The 27,350-nt window shown below is 36.7% G+C and overlaps 1 protein-coding gene across 4 annotated transcripts in view; it reads right to left on the bottom strand.

Annotated features, from left to right (window-relative positions):
• OMA1 (OMA1 zinc metallopeptidase) overlaps positions 1-24,778 on the bottom strand; it is an 81,604-nt gene extending 56,826 nt beyond the window's left edge. For 2 of the 4 annotated variants that reach the window (XM_078451861.2, XM_060624597.3), the window contains exons 1-7: positions 24,697-24,778; positions 13,494-14,018; positions 10,863-11,091; positions 8,123-8,296; positions 7,915-8,022; positions 5,216-5,344; positions 767-841 (exon numbers count right to left, since the gene is read on the bottom strand). In XM_078451861.2, coding sequence (XP_078307987.1) covers positions 767-841; positions 5,216-5,344; positions 7,915-8,022; positions 8,123-8,296; positions 10,863-11,091; positions 13,494-13,999 — 1,221 coding nt within the window. In that variant the 5' untranslated portion in view covers positions 14,000-14,018; positions 24,697-24,778. The other 2 variants (XM_060624598.3, XM_060624596.3) reach the window with 2 other exon arrangements.
• Between the last annotated feature and the right edge of the window lie 2,572 nt (positions 24,779-27,350).

The raw sequence follows: 27,350 nt of genomic DNA, 5'->3' as shown, positions 1-27,350 counted from the left end.
TAGTCAGAGAATTCACTTAAGTCTTATTACGTAACATTCAAATAACTACTTTTCTTTTGTGAATAGTAATATCTTCATTTATGAAATTAAATCCATAAAACTAACTAGAAGTTCATATAGTAGTTTATTTTTATACCTAGGACTTTTTAATAACTACTGGAAACTCAACAAAGATCAAATACAATTTGAATTTAATGTACAAAGTGGCATTGTTTTTACTCCGCTTTAAAAATGCAGTTTTACTTCTAATATTAAATTCTACTACTAATAATATCAGTTATCACAGATGATAAAAATAGGAGCCAGACATGAAATGTCCTGTAAAGGAGACATGAACAAAGCCAACCTAAATCATAGTAAAGGCCCAGGGCTGCTCTCTGTGCCTAGCAAATGTAAGTCATTGGCTGCAACAAAAATAATCTCAAAGACACAGAGTAATAAGTCTGCTCCTCTACCATTTACTTAAAAGGTAAAAATTCAATCTGCTCATCTGGGATCATAGCTACAATAGCATAAACCTTTCTCTGAGGGGAGGAAAAATAGTCTTACGTTATTTTACTCAAGCCTTCTTAGATCAGTGAAACAAGGGAGAATAGTGAAATAAAGATAGTGTATCAGTTTACAGAGGGCACAAATTTAAAAGGTATTAATGAAAAATTTCATACAGCTCTCATTCTCTCTTCATACCACAGCTCATTAAGACCATGTGTATTTATCTTTTACTATGTGAAGGACACTGTGTAGTCTCAACTACTAAACATTTTACCTTTGCAGCAAGCTGTAGTCCAATTCTGTCAGCTTCAGCCTCCAAAGTTCTACTGTATGGTCTATCAAACATATACTAAGAAGAAGTAAGAAAGAGAAGTTTCATTAAGGATATTTATCATTTCACAACAAAATAAGTAACAAAGTGAGATTTTTAAAATTAATTTCATGGAGTATCTAGGATAAAGGTTTTATGCTCGCGATGACTGACAATTAAAGAACACCATGGTAGGGGCGCCTAGGTGGCTCAGCTGGTAAGCATCCGACTCTTGATTTCGGCTCAGGTCATGATCTCACAGTTTGTGAGTTTAAGCCCTGCCTCAGGCTTTGTACTGACAGTGCTGGGCCTGCTTGAGATTCTTGCTCTGCCCTTTCCTTGTGCTCGCTTGCCTCTCTCTCTCTTAAATAAATAAACAAACATTTAAAAAAAAAAGAAAGAAAGAAAGAAAGAACACCATGGTATAAAACATAAAGTACAGTCTTTATTTCCTCCATCAGATATTAATATTTTAAAAACATAAAAAATTAGGCCTACAGACTTCTAGAGAGTCTATAGTATCTTATAGAGTACAGTAGTCTCCCTTACCCACAGTTTCAATTTCCACGGTTGGAGATACCCACTCAACTGTGATCTGGAAGCAGATGGTTCTCCAGACATACTGTCAGAGGTCTATAGCAGCCTAACACTACGTCACAGTGCCTACATTGTTCACATCACTTTATCTCACCACATAGGCATTTTATCATCTCACATTATCACAAGATGGTGAATACAGTACAGTAAGATACTCTGAGAAGGCCACACTCATGTAACTTTTTTTTACAGTACATTATAATTGTTCTACTTATAGAACAATTCATCTCTTACTGTGCTTAACTTACAAACTTTTATCATAGGTATGCATGTATAGAAAAAAATATATACTGTAAATAGGATATGGTACTATCTGAGGCTTTAGGAAACCACTGGTGGGAATATATCCCACCCTCCCTCAGCCCTATGGATAATATTGGGGGAGGAGTTACTACTATACAGGTATACCCCTCTTTCAAAAGTTTGCCTTATGCTACTTTGCTTTTGCAAAAGAAGTACATTAGAACGTGTTCTCACTAACCAAAAGAAATCCAAAGAGTATGTTTGCTTTTATGAAAAAGCCTAAAAGTGAAGTGACATAACATGAATTTTAAGGAAGGAGAGGATTTCCTAAGAAAGCTTCTTAACGCAAGCTTTTATTATGGCCAAGGAACATTCTGACCTTGCAGTTTTAAAAGAAAATTGAAAAAATATGGCTATATAATAACCACTGACACTACTAGAGAATTTATTTCAGTTAGAAAATTAACCAGAGAGCAGAATTTTCCTTCTTTGATAAACTATCTTAACTCCGTCTTTCTTTTTTAAGTATTGATTAGTTAGGAAAATGAAATTTTCTTCCAACTTCAATAAAAAAATACAAATAGATATCGTAACTTTAACTTCCCTAATTACTTGTATTTATGTGGATGCTTTCCAGTTAAATTCTAATTTTCAGTAAGTACTAAAATTTGTAGGAGATGGATCAATAAGCAGGACTTTTGAGAACAGAGTTATTAATCGGGGAAACAATTTCACAGAGGTAGCTACATGTCAGTGATGTCTAGAAATAATATAATCAATCTAGTATATAACCATGAGATAGGACTTTCTTCCTTCTTGATCATGACTTTTTAGGTTGTTGAACTATATTATATAGTGTCTTCACTCTCAATGAGCAGTCTGCAGGGGTCCATCAAGTCTACTGATAGTATAACTGGTTTAAAACACTGGCTTTTTTTTTTTTTTTTTTAAAGGATGGAAACTTACATTAAGTCCAAATGCTGATACTTATTAACTGTTAACCCTCAGCTAATTGTTTAACCCATCTAAGCCCAGTAGCATCATATGTAAAATGGAGTAGCACAGGACCAACCTCCTAGAGTTGCAGACAGGATAAAATGAGCAAATGATAATAACTCCTGTTTATTGAGTCCTCATTTTGTACTAGGTACCGTGCTAAGTGCTTTAAATCACTGGTTCTCAACTGGATGCGATTTTGTCCCCCAGGGACGTATAAAAATGTTTGGAGACATTTATGATCATCACAACTGCTGGGCAGGGGGAGTGCTACTGGCATCTAGTGGGTAGAGGTCAGATATTTACAGTAGATGTTTAGAGGCTACTGAACATCCTGCAACGCACAGGACAATTCCTCACAACAAAGAATCATCCAGTCCAAAATATCACAGTGTTTAGATTAAGAGATCCTACTTTAGGGATGCCTGGATGGCTCAGTCAGTTAAGCATAAATCCGACTCTCGATTCTGGCTCAGGTCATGATCTCAAGGTTCGTGGGTTCTAGCCCTGCATTGGGATTCTCACTGACCCTGTGGAATCTGCTTGGGATTCTCTCTTGCGCTCTGCACCTCCCCTGTCCTCTCAAAATGAATAAAAACTTAAAAAAAAAAAATAGGTCCTATTTTAAATGTACCATTAAACCAACAACAGTGCTTTGAGTAGCCAGTATTATGCCCATTTGTAGATGAAGAAACTGGGACCTATAATTAGTGAAGTAATCTGCCCAGTATAGAACTTAGGTCTAACAGCCTAAATTCAAACACAAGTCCATCTGTTCACAGCCTGTATTCTTAACCTCTGTACATAATTATAGTGCTTATCCTAATGCCTGACATATAGTAAGTACTCAATAAATATTAGCTATTGTAATTATTACTAATTAATACCTGGTAGCATGCTATGACAGCTGCTACATTATACCTAAATCTTTTAAAATTACAAAAATAGAGGACTCCCCAATGGTTGGTTATGTAAAGGCCCCTCCTTCTTCCTTCATCTCTTCCTTTCTCTGGCAAATAAATGTCAGCAATTCCCCCTCTTTAATGATTCACTATCAGCATCCCCTCCTGCTGTTCAATCACAAGGAACAAGGCTTTCTAGAGAAAGAAACATTTCCCCATCACCAAAATCATGGGGTGGGGGTGGGGCTTGATTTAAGGAAGAAAAGTTCAAAGAGAAGTAATCACTTTATTTTTAGTTTAATTATTAATTAGTATATGAAGTAGCAGGATTCATCAAGTTTTTGTTTTTTTGTTTTTTTTTTTTTTCAGAGAGAGCACAAGTGGGGTGGGGCAGAGAGAAGGAAAGACAGAATCCAAGGCAGGCTCCAAGCCATCAGCACAAAACCTGACCTGAAGCTTGAACTTTGAACTGTGAGATCATGACCTGAGCTGAGACCAGGAGTCGATGCTCAACCCACTGAGGCACACAGGCACCCCTTCATCAACTATTTTAAAGAAAAAACAGCCACAGGTTACATTTCCTATAACAAAATCTTCAGATTCCAATACAGAAAAAAGTGATGTATTGATAAATGGGGTAAACACTACATTAACTCCTTTGACTTCCCGACACATAATGGAAATAAAATACAAAATATGAAATCCTATAACCTAAGCAATAACCATTCTTTTTTTTCCCCTTTAAGAGCCTTTATTTCAATATAAATGCAGCCAAATGATATGGTAACACTGAATAAAAGACTTAGTTATCCAATTTCAAAAGCAATTTGTCTCAAAGAATTTTACACATTAGATTTAAACAGTACCCAGATGGCACAATGATGGTGCTCCACAAATCATTAAATAAACAAATAACAGATTGTTCCTGAATAACCAAACCTCCCAGGACAAGAGGAAACATGTGAAGAAAGATGTAAAATAAAATAATTAATCATAGTTAACAAAGCAATTATCAAAACTGCAAGACCTACTTTCAGTAGTGAAGTGTTTTGAACAAAATGCGGGCCTCAGTAAATTTTATGACATGAACACCATTATACATAAGTACTAGAAATGAAAGGGAACAAACACCTAGTAAGATTATCCTTTCGCTATTGTGCAGGTAATCTTAGTATAACTGGGAGTGAGAGGATGAGGATGGTAAAGCAGCTTTAGCTAATTCTGTGCCCATAAAAATTTACAGGTTTTAAGAGTTCTACATCAAAATGCAAACGTTTGGAAGAAGGGAGAGTCATCCAGAAAGTATACCACAGTCACTATGAGAGACAAAAGTGAAAAGTTTGAAGGTAAAGTGACAAAAGGAAAGAAAGGATCTGTGACCGGGTTTTCTCTAAGACCAATAACTATATAACACTCTGCCCCTAAATATTATGTTAGCCAAAAATTGCTATGCCCTTGAAACCCATCTATCTCCATCATTTAAAAGATGTAGTATTTTCTAATTTGAATGCTCATTTTTAAGAATGTCCCCTAAAAATGAGAAAACATATGACTAAAAATTAGTAGCTATATTTCATGATACGTGAAAACATCTCTCGTATCTGTTACTTTATAGTAACCTTTAAAATATCCTCACCACACACCTTTAAAAGCCAACTTATTGTCTCACACTTACCTCCTGCAGTTTAGACTGTATCCACTGGCCCAAGAGTGCAAAACTATCTCGAGGACAAACAGCCCAAATCATTGTGAGCAAAATCATACCTAGGAAATCCAGTAAGTGAACCAAGCTAGCCTTTTCTGCCTGAGAATAATCAAAATAATGAAAATTACATTTAATAAATTAAGACAGTGTAACCTTAGATTTTCTAGCTCATGATGTGTAATCACATTAAATAATTACATGTTTAAACTTACCTTCACCAACTAAGATCACATGTTCTTTTTCTTCTGTGTGTTTTTCTTTCCATCCCTTGCTTACAGGTATAAACATTCATTCAACTAACATGTACTGAACCACTTACTATCACTCAGATACAATGACAGGTTCACAGATATGAATAGAAGTTCACTAACCTATAGTTCTTATATTAACAAGCATAATAATCTTGTGAAATAGGTACAATTATCCCTCTTTTATCAAGAAACTAAGATGGGAGAAACTAAAAGAGTTGCCAAAATTCACACAGCTATTAGTAAAAGGACAAGGAATCAAACCCAGAAGTTTTAGTTTCTAATGTTATTGTTAAATTTTTTTTAAAGGAAATAAATGTGCTCATTATGCTTATACCTTATACCTTTGGATAGACTAAACACTGCTTAACATATGAAATAGTTAAGAAAAATTCAGAAAAAGACTGGAAATTTATTTTTAGTAAAAAACTTCTGGACTTCATGACCTAATATATGCAGTATGATTCATTTATGCAAGTTTGCAATTTTATCACTCTGGTATTTCTCACTAGGAAATTGAGTTCTATAAAGTTTTATATTTATAGAACTAACCAATTTTACTTAAAATAGTTGTTTTAAGTAATAATTTCTAAATACAAGTTTAACGCACTGGATTGTTCACATTCCCCATTAAAGATGATTAATAAATGCTGATAATACAGGAATCATTACTTGAACGTATGAAACATGGCTGACAACTAAAAACAATCACACGGAACACTTCTTGTAACAATATAATCTGTCCTCACAAAGCATTCTTTGCTTCATTATACAAACTGTGTGTCATGAAAAACAATTATGGAATTATTTTAGCAGAAAAGAATAACACTACAAATGATGAAGTCATTATAAAAGAGAAAATCCTTATTATTAATTATTAAAGAATATAATTACCCATTACATAGTCTTAGAAAACTAAAAAAAATTTTTAAATATGTATTTGTGGAAGGAAGAAAACATGGAGACTGCTAAAAGAGAAAATATAGTGCTGATGATGTCTAAGGCCTCTACAAAGAAATATTAATAACTACTTTCAATTTTTAAGACTGTTATTTTCTTTTTATGTCTTATCTAATTAGTGTTCTGCACTGACAGAGATGACAACAATATGCTGAATGAGACAGTGAACTAGAGGCCAGAAAAATAAAGGTGTATGTAATATGAGTATCTTTTAAATGCTAAAATTGGCCAAAACTGATTTTGCAGTTATGAAGTCTTTTCTTAAAAGACAATCTTTTTCGATTGCTTAGATTTATTCTTATATAGATCTATTTAAGGAAAATGTTTTTTTATATTTTTCTATAATTCAGAAGAAATAAATGAGATAATTACTGTTTGTGCTTCAGAAAAGCACAACTGTGACCCACCTCAACTTATCAGTACTTTAAGGAATAGACAGAATTTGAAATGACTTTTAAGGAGATTAATAACACTAGCATTTCCATTTAAAGTTAATATTACTTACATTTCTGACATAACATTTCACAATCCTTTCACTATTTACCTTCATGTTTTCAACAGAAAATACACCTCTCTCTAGTTAATGTGGACAAAATATACTTATTTTTAATAAAAATAAATATATGAATAAACAAATACATTAGCTTTTTGTACTCATACCAAGTCAAACAGATGTGTATTCACAGAACCGTAAATCAACCTGAATTCTATGATCCATTAAAAAAAAAGGCTGCCAATACCCAGGTAAGTGTGGTAAAAGAAAGCAGGGCTGGATTTGCAAACAGAAGACCTGGGTTAAAGTCCCAGTTGGCCAGTTGACCACATTACTCATGTTACTCCAAGTCTTTTTAAACATTAGTTTCCTCATACATAATGTAGGGATATTAAATACATACTTAATGAGGATGGTATTAAAATTATAATTGAGAAGGTAAGTATTTAAAAGCTCAGCAAACTGTAAAATGGCAAGGTATCATTATTATTACTCTGCATTAATTATATATGGCATATCATTCTAGAGATTTTCAGAGATGCTCCAAGCCATCTTCTGAGAATGAATAAAAAAGCAAGAAAACTGATTTACCCACTTAAATAGTAATATCACTTTCATATAGTTAACTTTCAGACTAGATTACAAGTATGTTAATAATTATGGAGAGTTTAAAATCTAATTTGAAATAATTAGAGGTTGAGAATAATTACTTTTTAGCAAAAGAGACAGCTGATAAAAATAGTACTTAACAGAAACACTAATTATTCAGGTATCAAATACTAAAGACCATAAAAATTCTCAAAATTAGCCAGTCATATTTTTTCAGGTAACAGAGTAAGTCAACTGCTAAAAACTAACATACCATCTTTTAAAGAAAAAGAAAACTGAAAAGATTCAGTTTTACAAGATTTAACTTGCACACTTCAAAGCAGTATTTCAACAACTGAACATTCATCCTAGGTACTTACAGCATGCCCAAGTACTGCATGTGCTATTTCATGGCCCAGAAGAAAGGAAAGTTGATGAATATCAGTTACACTATTTAAAAGCCCAGTGAAGATAAACACTTGTCCATTCTGCACCATAAAGAAAATAATGTAAGTAATTGGAACACCTTAAAAAAAACAAGGATATTAAATTTACGATTTAAAGTTAGATGGGAGAACATTTACTTACTGGAAGCACAAAGGCATTTATATCTGGGGAATCAACCACATGAATAGTCCAATTGATCTCAGAGATCCCTGGAATATCTTTATTGCACTCAATCAAATGATAAACCACTTCTTTAACCATTAGGTATCGGGCATCCTTCTCAGTTAGCATATCATTTTTAAACTCTTCCATCCACTGAAAGATTAAAAAGTCATCTTTATTTTAAGAGAGTTTTAGCTCAGCAAAATGTTTATATTGCTTCATGAAGAGTTAAATGGCTACTTATTGTTGAACAATTTTTAATTATGTAAAAATCTACATATACAAAACACTTCAATTCTTAAATTTGAATTATTCATGCAAAGGCAATGTGCTTTCTCACAAATGGAATAAATTCTAATAACTAAGATTTTTCATATAAATTGGTTGAAATAAAACTTTCATCTTTTCTATTAGCCTATAAACAAATAAAATGTTTAAATATTATTTCTACTTTCCTAAATATTTTAGAAAACAAAATACTGCCTAGGAAACAAAGATTTCATATAAGGAAGAACAATATAAAAGAAAATTACTTTCATAACCCACTGACTAGAAAAACACCCTATACTTAATTTAAAAAGTTAAACTTCTAAAAAGAAAAGGACATTTTGGGGACACCTGGGTGGCTCAGTTGGTTAGAAATCCAACTCCAGCTCAGGTCATGATCTTGAGGTCAGTGAGTTTGAGCTCCGCGTCGGGCTCTATGCTGACAGTTTGGAGCCTGGAGCCTGGAGCTTGCTTTGGATTCTGTCTCCCTCTCTCTCTGCCCCTCCCCAGCTCAAATTCTGTTCTGTCTCTCAAAAATGAATAAACATTAAAAAAAATTTTAAAAAAAAGGACATTTCATTAATTTTAAGTGTTTTATTCACACAGAATGATAGGAAATTACTGAAATTTTAGAACTAACATGCATGTCATTTTCTCTACACCATGTAGAGTAGGACTAGCCACTATACGAACACACTTTCTGAAGCTATATTCATGAAAAACCCTTTCAAGTATAGGAAAATTAAGGGTGTTCTGAAAATATCACATTAATTTCCATAAAATGTGTAGCTTCGTTCACATATAGATCAAGAAGTTGAGCATCTTCTTCCCTTAGATGTATTAAAAACAGATGATTTTGTAGAATTGAATCTGCAATAGTCTTTATATCAATACCATTTTTTAAAAGCACAAGTCACCAATGTAAATAAACTGAAACAACTATTAACCCATATGAAGGAAATAAAACAAGCAAAATTATATATAATTATAGTACTTTACCATATCCCTATAGGAACATGTGCTTGAATTTTAGTATCAAGCAGGTTATTATATTTGTAGGCTTAAAAAAAAGATTATTATGTACATATATATTATTTTTTAAAGCTTCTGAGTGAGACAAATGGTGGAAGATACAGAAATTTAACACTAGGCCTATCTCAATCTTTCCAGAACACTCTCCTCAAACCTGCTTCAGACAAGATTACCCTAGAAACATCTCCAATCTCTGTAAAAGCTCTACTAGAAAAGATGCATCTTTTTTGTGAAAAAACATTGTTATTTCTTTTTTAAGGTAACTTTCCACTGACAAACTCAGAAGCTTAACTGAAATAAAAAGACATAAAGACTTCACCAAAGTGGTCAAGTGAGACCATGAGACATCAATTCAATAAATACTCATTGAGTATATACTAGGTGTGTGCTCACAACTAGAGAAAGGGTCTGTCCTCAAGAAACTCACTAGTGGTATAAAATGCTTAACTATCTGAGTTACTGTACTTTCTAAAGAAGTAAGGCTTCTTGGGGCTCCTGGGTGGCTCAGTCAGTTAAGCGTCCAACTTTTGATTTCAGCTCAGGTCATAATCTCATGTTTCCTGAGTTTGAGCCCTGCCACAGGCTCTGTGCTAGCAGCACGGAGCCTGCTTGGGATTCTCTTTCTCCCTCTCTCTCTGCCCCTCCCCTGCTTGTAATCTCTTGATAAAAATAAAAAACATTAAAAAAAAAAAAAAAAAGACTTAAGGCTTCTGAATTCCAACTTGATTTTGCATTCAAAAAATATAATTGCCAAAAATGAGGTTTTGGAAAAAATTACCGTATTCTACATTACTTTCAAGGTACAAAAATTCATATTACATATCTACTTATCCAAAAAATATGTACTAAACACTACCTTCTACATTGTGCTAGTACTTAATATAAAATGATAAAAACAGACAGGGTCTTGGTTCCCAAAGAGCTTAGTCTAACAAAGGAGACAGATCAGTAAAGAAATAATTATGCAAATAACAATTATGTTACCTCCATGATAAGTGATTCAAAGGAAAAGTACAGTATGCAAAAAGAAAATAAAAGCAGGAGACCTGACCCCAATATAGCCAAGCACTGGACACAATTTTAAATGAGCTGATTCATAATTCAGTCTGTATGAAGGATTCCCACTAGAGCATAATGTAGCAAACCTGCCTAACCCAGTCTGGATAATCAAGGAAGACTTTCCTGAGAAAGTGACATTTAAGGTGGCATGTGATGAGCAGGAATTAGCTGGATGAATGAAAGGAAATGCAATGTAGGTAGCAGGAATACTAAGTATGAAACTTTGGAGGCCTTTTGGGAAAATGAGAATTTTCTATCAAAGACTAACATAAAAAAGTAGTGCATCTTTCATACTTAAGAAACTTTGCCGCTTTGAGTATTATATTAAGCAATCTAATTATAAACAATTCTCACTACTTACTGCTTCATATTCCAGTTCGGATAAAAGTTTGAAATGTTCTTTCCCCAATAATAGTAGCTTATTCCTTCCTGTGATAGGACTCACCTCCAGGTGAGTAAAATAAAACACTACAAAGAGCAATCCAAAACTACTGAAACAAAGGAATAACTTCCATTTATTCTTCCTTAAACTTTCTTTAAATAGTTCCTTCTTGTTAGGAGGAAGTGCCTGCCACCATTTCCTTATGCCCCTAGAGCAGAAAGAAAAATTCAAAGTTCTGACAATAGTATCAGCACATATCAACAAAACTTAATCTTATACTAGAATTCTATGTCATCAAATACTTGAATTTTTGTGAAATATTTCTCTGTATAGATGGGTTTTCTCCCATTTATAAAATTCTTAGCTAAATGATGAAAAAGTAGCCAGTTATAAAAATTCTAAAGCTCATTTAAAGTTTCTTCTTATTTTAAAGGTGAACACTAAATGAGTAGCTATTTTACAACTACCACTAGTTAACATTTATTGACTGTTTACCACATGCAAGCTACTGTTCTAATTGTTATACATGTGTCATCTCACTTCATCTTCACAAAAACCCTGTTACCAAAGATAAAACTGAGACAGAGAGAACTGTCCGAGGACTTGTCCAAGGTTGCAGAGGTGATAAGGGAAAACCAGGCAAGGAAGACCATGTGATCCTAGAGTATGGGTACTTAACCACTTGATAGGGATGATCTGTTCAAATAAACATCTGAGGGGTTACAGCACAATCATCTATACCTGTAACCACAATTCACTCCCCCTGCTCATCAGACTTCCAGCACATTCTGCCAGTACTTCAGCAAGGTACAAGGGAAACTACCTCAGCATTGATTTTAGAAATAAACGCTGGTCACCAGCAGAAACTTCACTATCCCCTCAAGAACATAATAAAGGAAAGGTAATAAGGGCATAAACATCGTAAACGAGAAAATGAGAGACTGTGTAGTTAACACATGGAGGTCTAATTTCTACCAGGCAACAATACTCCCTGCTGGTTATCAGAGATCACAGACATTTTGACAAGCAATGTTTTCAACAACAAGACAAAATTTTTCCTAGTGGGTTCATCTGTGAAATCACAACAAAAGTTTAAGATATATACATCATTCTCTTGACAAAATCCATCTTACAAAATAACTTCAAGTTATTTTAATTTTATTAAGTGACACTCCTAAGATGCCTCAAAGTGTCCCAACCTGAAAAGACTTAGGCCAGACCATGAAGTATATTTATTTCCCATTTAAAACTTCATATGACTTATCATCTGCCTTCAATGTATGATGAAAACACAGCTTAAAAGAAAATGTTAAGTGATTACAATGGAAACAACAACAAAAAGTTAAAAATAATATTAAAAAGGATGAGAAAGAGCCATTGGCCTAAGACCCTGGGCTGAGTTATGACAAAGATCCTCTCTTGCACCAGACTCTACTCAGGCTCCCCTGAACTTTTTTCAACTAGGCCTCACTTCTGGACTTCCATATTCATCTCTGCATTGTCCAGGTTTAGCAAGAATCCTGCTAAGTCAGGTTAAACAGAATTTCCCCATCCTCCGTATCTTATCACCCTCGATACCTGATCGAGTTCCTCATCAGTCTCCAGCCTCCAGATGATGTCTGATCACACTCACCTGCCTTTAGCAAGAAGCCTAGTGGGGTCAGGTTAGGGAGAATCCCCACTTATTCCTGATGCTTCGTCTGAGTAATTTTCTATCCACCAAACCCCACCCTGCTTCTCAGCTATAAATTCCCACTTGCCCATGGTATATTCAGATTAACTCTGGTTCTATACTTAGGTCTCTCTTCCCCTACTGCAAAAGTTCTGCATAAATCTGTGTTTACTGCTTTAACTGTTTTCTAGCTCTGGTCTTCTCTGACAGTCGTTACCTACAACTAGAGCTAACACAACTGTATATTTTCTGGGTGCCGGTGTCAAATCACAGAAAACTGGGTTGGTTAGTATGGGAGTAAGAGAGCTAGAAAGGCCTTCACAGTCATCAAATGTAAGAATGACGAGACAATGCTTAACTTTACCTTTCTTCGTTCTTCATGGAGCAAATAAGAGAAAACAAGATTAATTATGGGGGGAGGTTTAAATTAAATAAAAGGTACTATTTAGCTGTGAAAACATAATTATTATGAAGGACTACCCACAAGAAAATAACAAAGATGTGATGGAAATAGAACTGAAAAATAGATGCTAATTAAGCATTAACTTGGCTAGGAATGAGCCTATTCTTAAATAAGTGAACTCCCAGTTTCACGACCCGTTGCCTCAGATTTCGTAAAATAAAAAGTTATGTTTTTAAGTATTGTTCTTACAAACTATACCCAACATTTCTCATTCTTGTAATCAAAATAGAAGATCGTTTAAAAAGTGTCCTATATAATTTTTTAAAGATCTCATTTTTATACTATAATATGTAGTAAATTATTTCAAGATTAAATCATTTCTAACAAAACTGGGTAGAACCAACCGTTTGGAAACTTAATTTTGAGCTAAATATGGGAGGGAAATCTAACAAGTTTTCTTTAAAAGTATAGTTTTACAAATACCTTTTAAGTTTTTTTTGTTTGTTTTTTGTTTTTTTTTTTTAAAGCTTTTTACCTGCCTACAATGATTGCAAATAGTTTCTGCACTGGTTTAAGAATAATCAACAAGAGAGGAACCGGAGCAGCTTGAAACCGAGGAGAAGTGTGGAAACTCCTGATGTCTCTCTGTCTCATGCGAAGACACTTTAGGGGACGCAATACTGAGAGAAAAGGAGCTCCTGCAACTTCTTCTATCAGGAGTTGTCTTGAAAAAGAGTCATTCCGTGCACCACATGTTGGGGTAACCTTCCAAATTTCTTTATGGCTCACGCTCAAGAAGCATCCTGGTCTTTTGGTATTAAGAGTCCTATAAGAATAAAAATTTTTAGGCAGAAAAGTCAACGTATCACACTGCTGTACTCCCAGACCCTGATACTTATTAACTGTATGAGTAATTTGTACTTGATGGCAGTCTGGTGAGGTGACAGCTAGCGTGTTACACACTCTCCAGTTGGTCAGCAAATGAAATCGGAAGAAAACACAGTTTCTAGTAGCAGATTGCAGTCCATAGATGAAGCTCATCTTTCTTCTCCTGGATTATCTGGAACACAAAAAATAAGTTATATATACCTCTGGAAATACTTATTTATAAAACTGTTGCTGTTCAGTTGTTCTTCCCTTGACACATCTCAGACTGAATTATCTTAGGTTTCTACTCACCAGCCCTATAGCAATGCCTCTCAGCAATACAAACCAAAGAGGTTAAAAAAAAAAAAAAAGAAAAAGGTTTTGCTCACTTCTTTTTACTCTACAACATATACTTTAGAAACTTGGTTGTTTTTTTTTTCTTCTTTCATTTTTTAGTTTTGCTTGGGGGAAGTCTGTTTTTATTTTAACAGTTAAATTACTGGGGATTAAGAAATGGATTAAACAAACAAACAAAAACAGTCAACTTTAGTAATTGGCAGTAACTAGGAGGCATTACAGAAAAGCATGTAATGGAATAGTAAGATCTAAGTTTTAAAATGTATTTTTTAAAATACAAATTTGATGCAGAAAAGCATTTGACAAAATACAGCATCCCTTCTTGATTAAAAACCCTTAAGAAAGTAGGGATTGAAGGATCATACCTCAAGATCATAAGGGCCAACACAAAAAAAACCCACCACTAATATCTCCCTCAGTGGGGAAAAACTGAGAGCTTACCCCCTAAGGTCAGGAACATGATAAGGATGTCCACTCTCATCACTGTTATTCAACATAGTGTTGAAAGTCCTACCTCAGCAATCAGACAACACAAAGAAATAAAAGGCATCAAAATTGGCAAGAAGAAGTCAAACTTTCACTCTTCACAGATGACACGATACTCGATGTGGAAAACCTAAAGACTCCACCAAAAAACTGCTAAAACTGATACATGAATTCAGCAAAGTTGCAGGATATAAAATCAATGCACGGAAATTGGTTGCATTTCTATACACCAATAATGAAGCGAGAAATCAAGGAAACGATCCCATTTACAACTGCACCAAAAGTCATAAAATATCTAGGAATAAACCTAACCAAAGAGATAAAAGATCTATACAATGAAAACTATACAAAGCTCATGAAAGAAACTGAAGAAGTCACACAAAAGAATGGAAAAACATTCCATGCTCATGGTTTGGAAGAACAAATATTGTTAAAATGTCAATAGTACACAAAGCAATCTACACATTCAAAACAATCCCTATCAAAATAACACCAGCATTCTTCACAGAGCTAGTAAAAACAATTCTAAATGTGTATGCAACCAGAAAAGCCCCCGAATAGCCAAAGCAATCTTGAAAAAGAAAACCAAAGAAGGAGGCATCACCATCCCGAACTTCAAGCTGTATTACAACACTGTAATCATCAAGACAGTATGGTAATGGCACAAAAACAGACACTCAGATCAAAGGAACAGAATAGAGATCTCAGAAATGGACCCACAAACGTACGGTCAACTTATCTTTAACAAAGCAGGAAAGAATATCCTATGGAAAAAAGACAGTCTCTTTAGCTAATGGTGCTGGGAGAACTGGACAGCAACATGCAGAAAAATGAACCTGGACCACTTTCTTACACCATACACAAAAATAAACTCAAAATGGAAGAAAGACCTAAACATAAAACAAGAGGCCATCAAAATCCTAGAGGAGAATACAGGCAGCAATCTCTTTGACTTCGGCTGCAACAACTTCTACCTTAACGGGTCTCTGAAGGCAAAGGAAACAAAAACAAAAATGAACTACTGGTACCACATCAAGATAAAAATCTTCTCCACAGCATAGGAAACAGAAATAATCAGCAAAACTAAAACGCAACTGATGGAATGGGAAAAGATATTTGCAAATGACATACCAGATAAAGGGTTACTATACAAAATCTATAAATCGCTTGTCAAACTCAACACCCAAAAACCAAATAATCCAGTGAAGAAATGGGCAAAAGACCTGAATAGACACTTCTCCAAAGAAACATCCAGATGGCCAACCAACCCATGAAAAAATGCTCAACATCACTCATCATCAGGGAAATACAAATCAAAACCACAAAGAGATACCACCTCACACCTGTAAGAATGGTTAAAATTAACAAGTCAGGCAACAACAGATATTGGCGAGTATGTGGAGAAAGAGGAACCGTTTTGCACTGCTGGGGGGAATGCAAACTGGTGTGGCCACTCTGGAAAACAGTATGGAGGTTCCTCAAAAAATTAAAAATAGAACTACCCTATGAGCCAGCAATTGCACTACTAGGTATTTAACCAAAGGATACAGGAGTGGTGATTTGAAGGGGCACATGCACCCCAATGTTTATAGCAGTGCTATTGACGATGGCCAAAGTATGGAAAGAGCCCAAATGTCCATCGACAGATGAATGGATAAAGAAGAGGAGTGCCTGGGCGGCTCAGTCAGTTAAGCATTGGACTCCAGCTCAGGTCATGATCTTGCAGTTCACAAGTTCAAGCCCCACATCGGGCCATTTGGCTCTGTGCTGACAGCTCAGAGCCTGGAGCCTGCTTCAGATTCTGTGTCCCTCTCTCTGCCCCTCCCCCGGTCACACTCTGTTTCTCTCTCTCTCTCTCAAAAATAAACATTTAAAAACAAATATGTGGTATATAGATACAATGAAGTATTACTCATCAATCAAAAAGAATGAAATCTTGCCACTTGCAACAAATTGGATGGAACTAGACTGTATTATAAGTGAAATCATTAAAAAAAAATAATAATAATAATAAATAAGTGACATCAGTCAGAGAAAGACAAATATCATATGACTTCACTCGTGTGGAATTTAAGATACAAAACAGATGAACATAAGGGAAGGGAAGCAAAAATAATATAAAAACAGGGAGGGGGGACAAAATACAAAAGACTCTTAAATATAGAGAACTGAGGGTTGCTGGAGGGGTTTTGGGTGGGGGGATGGGCTAAATGGACAAGGGGCATTAGGGAGGACACTTGCTGGGATGAGCACTGGGTGTTACACACAGAGGATGAATCACTGGATTCTCCTCCTGAAATCATTATTGCACTATATGTTAACTAATGTGGATGTAAATTTAAAATACATATTTAAAAAATAAATATAAAATAAAATACAAACTTGATCCTTTCACATATAATCCTGGCACTTTTAATTGGGGTCAAGATGGAATAAGAGGAACTGAAAACAAGTGAAAAAACAGAATAAATACAACAATGGTTTCAAAACACTGGACATTAGGCAATGAAGAATAAGTGATGCCTGAGAGATGGGAAATAAATTAACTGAGTCCTACAATTGCCCCAAGTTCCTGCCTGGAGAGTTTCCCGGCCACTATGCAGACAGGGCAAACCTAGCACAGCCCACAAGTGGCCCTAAATTGGAGAGATGAAGCTGGGAGTTCAAGTAGGCCATAGTAGCTAGACCTCGCAGAGCACAGTATGAGAGAAGACACAACTGTGCAGAAAAAGAACTCCAGAGTGTGTCCTGCAGAAAAATCTGCCTCCTATATTCAGCTGAGTTCTGATCAGGGCACTCATGTGAGGAAAGTCCTTGGAGGTGGGAAAGAATCACCTGACAGGAATAGAGGAGCAACATGCAGGACTCATGGAGCATCCGGCCTATTTACATTCTTCAAAGCAGAAAACCTTTTAACTCATGGGACACTGGGTTGAGTACTCAGAGGGTTTTGCCTCATTAGAGAAACAGTAGTCCTAGAATAAAAGTTACTCTAGCCCTACCTAACAAAGATTAAAGGCAATACTCAACAAGATCAAACTGTTTCTAAGTAACTAAACCACATTCTAGAAAAAAGCTCAAAAACAGTTGTTAAGAATACAAAAATATCCACCACTTAACAAGGTACAATTTATAATTAAAAATTGCCAGGCAGCAAAGATGCAGGATATGTAAACCTTAATCAAGAAAAACACTAATAAAAACTAACTCTTAAGTAGCATGAATGACAGCATTGACAAAGATATTGAAGTGCTTATTATAACTATATTCCATGTGTTTAAGAAGCTAAAGGTAATTTGAGAGTGTTAGACATGGAATATGTTTTTTTAGAAGACTTACATTGAACTTCTAGACAAGGAAACTAGTGTCTTCCATGAAAAATACACTAGATGAGACTAACAGCAAATTAGATATTATAACAATGAAATAAAGACTTGTGAATTTGACGGATCAATAGAAACCAAGAAAACCAAAATAGAAAACCAAGAGAAAAAATGCACAGAGCATCAACAGGGTATAGGATAACTCAAGTGGCCTAACATATGTATAACTGGAGTCCCTGAAAAGTGGGAATGCATGGTAGGTAGACAATAAAAAGAAAAAAGAATGGCCAACATTTTCCAAATTTGATGAAAACTGTAAACCAACAAATCCAACAAGTTTAAAACACACACACACACACACACACACACACACACACACACACAGTAAACACAAAAGAAACTTACTCCAAGGCATATCCTAGTTAAATTTCTTAAAACCAATGGAAGAGAAAATCTTAAACTTCACATTTTAGATGAAATGGATCAACTTCCTGAAAAACACAAACTACCAAAGCTAACTCAGAAAGAAATTGATCTGAACAGCCCTATATCTATTATTTTAATTTAACTTACAGTTAAAAACCTTCCCACAAAGAAAGCTCCAGGCCCAAATAGCTTCACTGGGGAATTCTGTCAAACAGTTAAGGAATAATTAAAAATAATTCTATTCAAACTCTTCCAGGAAATTGAAAAGAAATGAATAATTTGCATTTCATTCCATAAGACCAGCATTACCATGCATGATACTAAAGCCAGAAAAAAACTTACAAGACTATAAAGTACTATCTCTCATCAACACAGACAGAAAAAATTCTTAATATTTTAGAAAATCTAATTCAACAATATATATAAAGACAGTACATCATGACCAGTTGAGGTGTGTCCCAGGAATGCAAGGTTGAAAGAAAAATTCAGCAATCAATGTAATCCACCCTATGCACTGAAAAAGAAACACCATATGATCATCTCAATAGATACAGAAAAAGCATTTGATAAAATCCAACACCCAACCCTGACAAAAAACTCTCATAAACTAGGACATCTACAGAAAACTATAACAGCATATTTATTGGTGAAAGACTATACTTTCCTCCTAAGATCAGGAGAAAAGCACAGATGTTCACTCTCACCACTTAAATTCAATATTATACTGGAGTTCCTAATCAATACAATAGAATTAATACATACATAACTAAATAAATGGCATCCAGACAAGAAATATAGAAGTGGTCTTTATGCCTACACAATAGGATCATCTCTATAAAAAATCCAAAGGAATCTACAAAAAAAGCTCCTACAATGACTTTAGTTAGGTGTCAGGATACAAAAGCAACATACAAAACAAATTTTATCTCTATATACCAACAAGTGATAGAAGCCAGACCTTACTACCGCCAAAAAAGTGCATACTCTATGATTCCAGCTCTATAATATAAACTGTAAAAATGCAAAGTAATTATACTTACTTACAGAGAGATCACTGATTGCCTGAGGATGGGAAAGTAAAGAGGATCAGGAGAAGGATTATAAAGTTTTGGAGGCAATGAATATGTTCACTATTTTGCTTGTGATGTAGGTTTCACAGGTGTACACAGAGGTCAAAACTTATACTATATAGCTTACGTCTGCATAATTTATTTTATGTCAATTATAAATCAATTAAGCTGTTTTTCAAAAGATACTAAAAACAGGTAACAAATGCAATGTGTGAACTCTGATTAGATCTTAGTTTGAAAGAAAAAAATCAGCTTTGGAAGACAACTGGGATTAATGGGGGAATTCACATATAGATTTGCTTTTAGGTTATTTTAGGTAAGTATTGCTTATTAGGTTATAATGATGTGGTTATGCAGGTGAATAATTTATAACTGAGACACTTGCGGAGGTATCTCTTTATGATGAATAAAACTTACTTTCAACTTGTATCACACACACACACACACACTTGCATAGGACATAAAGCCAATGCAGTAAAATATTAACAATGGTATCTAAGTCCTGGTTATATACGTGTTCATTAATTTTTTTTTCAATTCTTCTGTTTCAAAATCTTCATAATTAAAGTTGGAAGAAAATATGTAAATCTAACTCAACCTAGACTAATACAATATTATCTAGAAAAATAACTTCAGAAAATCAGTTTTAATAAACAGTATTACCTACATGTTAGACTATTTAAAAGTTACTAACATTTTTTATATAACATTCCACCCTTGCATATAACATAAAATGTGAATAAAGGGCGTGATAAGTAAACATTAACTCCAAGTTAACCCTTTTGGAATTACTACCAATTTTAAATCAGAGTCCACACTTAATACATAATAATCTGATGTTATTAACAAGATACTTTCTAGTTTTTTTTTCCTTTTTTAAACCAAGCTGAAAGTAGTAAAATAACTGAAGTCTAGAAATCATTTCAAAATTAGTATTTGAGTAACCAGTAAGTTTCTTCATTGGCTAGCTGGCTTGTGAGTTACAGATGCAGCATGAAATTCAGTCCCTGCCCTCATGGATGTCATAATCTAGTTGGGGGGGGGGGGGGGGGAATGTATCTAAGTAAGACTATTATGGAATAATAAAATACAGTTCCTTATTAAGCGTTATGCACTGTTATGAATTTTTAAAAAAGAAAGGACTTCCCTGAGTAGCACAATAGTTCAAAGCAACTATTGTTTTTTATGCTGTTTGGGTAGATGCAGAAAAAAAAAGTTTTTAAAGGATTGTTTCAAATGGGGAAGTGTACTTAAGGTTTAACAACAGAAAGTCTTTTGCTAGAAGTCATACTACAAAAACAACACAAACCCACATTCTTTACTATAGGAGATAAGCTTCAAACACTTGTCCAATCACATGCCCACTTTCTAAGGGCATCCTATAGCCTCAATTTAAGGGATAGGCCCAGACTGTCAATCTCCCCCAGAGACCCCTTCCACTGGCCACAGAGCCAAGTGTGGACATCTGACACTGACAAGACTTTTGGTGAGGCAGTATCAGGCAAAGAAGTACAAGGGTATGTATAATTTGGGGCTGTAATTGGTGCTACACAAAGTAGCACGCAAACAAGAACTGGGAACAAAAACCCTTGCAAAAGAAGTGGATCAAGAGAAAGGACGATGGAATCGATCAGTGTGCAGAAAGTAAAAGATCATGAAGCTTCAGGGAGAGAGGGAGAGGAGAGAGGGAGAGAAGGAGAGAAGGAGAGAAGGAGAGAAAGAGAGAAAGAGAGAAAGAGAGGGGGCAAGATTCATACCCTCCATACCCAGTTCCCAAGAGTCCACTGTACTTCCTAAATTTAACTGAGCTACATAAGCTTTTACTTTACCCCTAAAACAATTCCCTCTCTTTAAAAGGAGGAGTATCTCATAAATAAATGACCTCTGACTTAAGAGGTTACGAGGTATAAAAGTTACACACTTCATACATAAGCTAATAACATTTTAATATACATGCTGTTTATTACAACTGAGGGTTCCTTCTATACTTTGCAAAGCCAAATTCCCGATTTTCAACACTGAATCAGTTCCAGATTAGTAGTGGATTATCTCTTCAGTGACTTTAACATACAACAGATCTCAATCCACATTAAATCAGTCGTGTCAATTCTGCCTCCTTAATGTCTCAATCTAGCCCTTCCTGGGCTCTGTGGCCTTAGGCTGTGGATGACTATATAACCTCCAATCTCTCTGCCCATTTTACCACCAACTCCTACCCCTCCAGTTCGTCCCCCCCAAAACAAGAAGTAAAGCTATCTAAACTACAAATCAGACAACAGAATCCTACTCCCACAACTCACATAAGCCTTACATTGCTAAATATAAGGCAACCATTTTTTTTTAAAAATGGAGATTTGTATAATGACAAAGATATACAAATCTTAAAAATAATAATACTACTTGCCAAAATTCTGTATATCAGGAATGGCAAACTCAGATGTGTAAACCAGCACTGCACAACAGAAACTTCTGCAGTCATAGAAATGTGTCTTCATTGTCCAATGTGCTAACTTCTACCTATGGCTACTGAGCACTTGAAATGTGGCTGGTGTGACTGAGCAAAAGAATTTTTTAGTGTTCATTTATTTATTGTAAGAGAGAGAGCGCGCGCTCATGCCTGAGCAGGGACGGGGCAGAGGGAGTGAGAGAGAGAGAATCCCAAGTACGCTCTGCGTTGACAACAAGGAACCCAAAGCAGGGCTCAAACCTATGAACCATGAGATCATGACCTAAGCTGAAACCAGATGCTCGACCGAACTGAGGCACCCAGACACCCCTTTAGTTCATTTTAGTTCATCTAAAACAAAATGGCCATAGGTGACTAGTGGCTATTGTATTAGCCACAGTGCTAGTCTGTAGAGTCCAGGCAAAGCCATCCTGACATAAATGCAGATTCATGCCTATCTAAAGAAGATGCAACAAGTGTAATGGAATTTGAACTTAGTGTTACCAAACAGTTCAATGCTTTCAAGAAAAGCAAGCAATTCAAACTTTATGTGGAAGTTAGCAGTTTTAAAATGCTGGCAACCAACTTAAAAAAAAAAAAACAAAAAAAAAACAAAGCTTATTAACCACCTTGACCAAACCAACATACACAAGACCCCATTCAGTTTTCCATCTAAATGATGTCATTCATTCATTAAATATTTAATGAGCGCGTCCTACATACCGTATCATACCATTCTGGATGCTGGAGATAACCACAAAAAAAGAGACAAAAATCTCTGCCCAATTTGCAGCAACAGTAATGCTGCAATATGCTAACATACACAAATACAAATAAATCTAAAGCAATACATAGCAAACTATTCATAGTGGTTATTTTGAGTCATTGTAAAGGATTTTCATCTCATGTATTTCTGTGCTGTTCAAATTTTTACAAGGTGTATTATTTTGTAAGCCCCAAAACTAACAACTATTTTTGTAATTCCCAATGGTTTCCGTGGGCTTCAATAAACTCCTGCATATGAAAGACCAGGCCTCTCATAATGCCACCTCCTACCATTTCTCCAGCCACCTTCCCCGGCTGTCCTTCACCCATTCCTAAGCTCCAGACCCACTAATTTACTTACACCCCTCAGAAAACCTCTCATCTCTAATATCTATGCGCATCAATTGCACAGCTTAGCTCTGCGATTATAGCAAGCAAAGTCTTGCTCATCTCTCATGACTTATGTGAAATTACAAAAAAAAAAAAAAATTCTGACACAGGAGGTACAAGCAAAAGCCCCAAACATTACATGAACATAAGTAAAAACATTATCATTGACATCACTGACAATAAACTGTCATTTAGAACAGAAATGGAGCCTGATATTTTGCAATCCCTGGCTTATCCCTGAGAAATGGTTAAAAAAAAAAAAAAAAAAAAATTGGGGGAAGAAACCTATTTATACATTTCACAGAGCCAACGCTAGACTACACAGAGCCTAAGAAAGATTCAGGGCTGGCCTATCCTCTTCAAAGAACGAGAGCAGGTCAGCAAACATAGCTGGCAAACTTCAAGGATTACTAACGTAATGATGTGAGAAAATTAAGCAATTTGGATGGTTAGCCTCTAAGACCATTTCACATCCTTAATTCTTTAAGTACCATCTCAGAATGAGCAAGTACAGCACTCACTGGCACTCACAGCTGAAGCCTGGAAGACAGTTTTAACAACTCTGCTGAAAATGACTATTTCTTCTCTAGTTTCTATGGAAACAGCCGTCAGGTTGGCAAAAATAGGACATGTACTTTAAAATAATCATTCAAGCAAAGTACACACATGATGGAAGACTTAAAAAAAAAAAAAAAATTGGAAGGCAACAGCCTTGGTTCTTAAGCTTCCAAATGTCAGACTGCGTGCACCCCGTCACCACGGCTGAGATGATGGATATAAACCCACTGCATTTCAGCGAGGGATACACGGTACTGGTTGGGGTCCCTACGGTGGATCAATCCCTGAATTCCAAATGAGGTCTTTTCGTCGCCCCGGACTAAAATTGCTCATTGAGGACTGCATGGCACAATAAAACTGTTGCTCAGCTTTACACAGGCAAGTGACATTATTTAAAGAGTATAAAAAGCTCTTTTTGTAAACAAGTTTATGAAGAAAGTATCAAAACGCCTTTGCACTGGTTACACGGGAAATGTTGGGTTCTTCATTGCAGGGTTTAGGTAGGAAAACTTATGTTGTCTACTTTAAGAGTGAGGAGGAAAGAGAGGGACTGCCTCTCAAGTTGCTGTAGGCGGTTGGAAGCGGTTTTGCACGGGTGAAGGTGTCGCAGTGAGGCACACCGTGCCGTCCGTGTTAATAAGAAATACTACTTTAAAAAAAGAGCTGCTAAAGAGAAAGGATGAGGGGAGAGGGAGGTATCTTCTCGGAAACCACATCCACCTGCTAACTAGCAACTTCCCGGCCGGCAGAGTAGCACCCTGGGGTCCCTGCACTTCACGCCGGGAGCGGGGGGAGGGGAGGGATGAGACACAACTCTCCCGTACCCCTTTTCCACTAACCCCTGTCCCCCGGCTCTCCCCAACCCTCTCCCACACACACCCGGCGCCCCTCCGTCCCTTCCCCCCAGGCCTCGCCACCCCACTCCCTTCCCCGTGCTCACAGGGCTCCGCCCCTCACCCCGGCGCCCCTCGAAGTTCTCGCACTCTGCCCCCACCCCTGGGTCCGGCCCAACTCGTAAAAGGGGGACAAAGACGTCCCCACAGGACAGACCCTAGGAGTGGCGAAAGCGAAGACGACTCTTCAGACCGGCCCTTTGCGCAAGCGCGTACCCCATCCAGAAGCCCCGCCTCCTTACTTCCTGCCCTCTGCCCGGTCCTTGACGCCTTTTGCTCCGCCCACAGCGGGCAGTCGACACACCCGCCCATAATCTTCCTTCCCGAGGGCCGCCGACCGGGAGCGGACCGTGACGCTCTCACGCCCCCGTGTGGCTAGAGGAGGGACGTGGCTGCGGGCTGTGCTGTTTGCCTGGTACTCTTCTTCACTCACGTCCTTGGAACCTGATTTGGCTCCTCTAAAGAATGATCCAGGCAAGGCTGTGACCGCTGAAGATTCTAAGGCAGTGCTGGCCAAAAGAAAAGAGATTCTAGAGGGTTTCTGGAGCCCAAAGACTAAGGTTTCGTGGTTTTAAAGTTGCAGTGCTAGAAGCAGTCTTTGGAGTGTGAGATTTTGCTTTCACCTGACTTTCTGGAATGGCACAGTTTAAGAAAAATGAAGTATAACTTGAAGCACCCAGAAGTTAACTGAAAAGAGCTGGCTACAAAACAATGGGTATGGTATGTCTCATTTATGCCACCAAAAAATATTTATCCAGCACCAAGTGCATCTTTCATGGAGCTTGCATCACAATGAGGAGATCTAGGCAATAAGCAAGCAAACAAGCAAATAAACATGGTATCAGATAGTGATATGATTCTGTATTAGTTTGTGATATTTATATTCTCTGCACAATGAAAAACATCTTAAAAGATATAAACACTATGAACAATTTTACATGTCGCTTTTACGGGATTATAAGCAATGTTTTCTTTCACCTTGCTTATTTGTGTTTTATAATTTGCCTTTTACTTTGAAGGAACTATCCTGGCAGATCCCTGACCACTGGTTCCCTAACAACTCAAGTGACAGGTCTCTGAATCTTCATGGGTTTATGTGAAGTGCGTGTATCTTTCCAAGGTCTCCAATGTACTAGCTATCTCTTGCTCAGCATGCCTGATTAGCATGCTGTTATCAACAGAACAGATAGGGTTATATTATTAGCAGGCTGTTATCAATAGAACAGATAGGTTCTCTGGGATGTCCAGGTGGTCCCGATCCTTTTGGACTGTGTTATGACAGATCGCAGAGATGGCACAATGACTATAATCAAGTCTACTACATGATTACATCTTCAGTTGTCTATAAACCATTCTCCTGGTTTCTGAAGTGGCCAGACTGGCAAATTAAATGGAGACATGACAGGGACAACTACTCTGTATCTATTAGGTCTTTAATGGTGGCATTAATCTCTACCATCATCATCCTAGCCCCTTGGATGAAATATTGGTTCTTATTTATTATCTCAACTCGATAAGGAAGGGACAGTTTTAGTGGCTTTCACCTGGTTTTCCTCACCATGAGAACTCAAGGCCAAAGACCTAATGTGGAGCTTGCTCTCAATATATACTCCCAATTATGCACTCAGGGACTGAGGAAAGACTAGTGGATAGGTCCATGCTCCCACGGACTCATTGTAAACTGGATATTATACATACCTGTGCTCATTACCTGACCCCCATAAGTCCCCACTCTTAAAAAGAGGCCATGATAACACTTTGAGTTTCTGGGCAACAAGATCCTCTGGACTCTGCAAAATTTCTGGGTACTTCTCTTTCCCTAACATATAGTTGGCTGTGAAAATGGCCATAGGCCACAGAGTAATCATTGCAGTAATATCTGTTTCTGTGTTGCAGGGTTCTTCTTCTTAGGGAATGGGTTCTTCTCAGTCAATGGATTCTGTGGTCCAGGTCTGAAGATTGACTCAGATCTGAGAACTGTACAGGAAGTATGACTTTTTAATTAAGGCAACCACCCTCAGACCCCTCTTCTGCCATTCTTGCCTTCTTCTGGTTATAGATATCAAGCAGCACCCTATAAGCTGCCCATCTATTTTTCCCCTATGGACACCTTGTACTATTAAATACCTTCACAGCACCTGAGGGCCAAGTACCCATGCAGCCCCTCTTAACTTGCCAGCTATTATAGTAATTACAGCCTCCAGGCTTCTGGTGGTTAAAGTCACCACCTAGCTTCTATCGCTTCAGGATGCTATCATTACCCTAGAGATTACCCTAGCCCCCTCTGAACTTCTTAGTGATGCTGGTATTTCTCTCACTAGTGCATTTCCCATTGCCATTGAGTATGGCCTGTCCTTTGGACCTCCTGTGGAGCATAACCCTCTGTCTGACCTTTTGATTCCACACAATAAATCCTTCGAGCAAGCTCACTTCCCTCAGGACCTCTTTTTTTCCCCTACAGTCTGCTAGGGCAATTCAGCTGCCTTCCTCCCTGGAGACTTCCCTTGACTGAGGTTGATATAACCGGCCTCATCAAAGAATATGCCTTCTCCCCAGGAAACAGCATGCATTCAGTGGCTGATGTTTTTTATTTTTATTTTTTTTATTTTTCCTTTCCTATTTGAGTGTGTGTGTGTGTGTGTGTGTGAGAGAGAGAGAGAGAGAGAGAGAGAGAGAGAGAGAGAGAGAGAGAATCTCAAGCAGGCTCCATACTCAGTGTGGAGCCCAGTGTGATCCCACCCTGGATGGGATCATGACCTGAGCCGAAATCACGAGTTGGATGTTAACCGACTGAGACACCCAAGCGGCCGC

Source organism: Panthera onca, chromosome C1 (genome assembly GCF_046562875.1).
Source record: "Panthera onca isolate mPanOnc1 chromosome C1, mPanOnc1 haplotype 2, whole genome shotgun sequence".
Taxonomy (NCBI): Eukaryota; Metazoa; Chordata; class Mammalia; order Carnivora; family Felidae; genus Panthera; species Panthera onca.
Note: the sequence above shows the minus strand (reverse complement) of the source record. Positions and strands in the feature narration are given on the sequence as shown.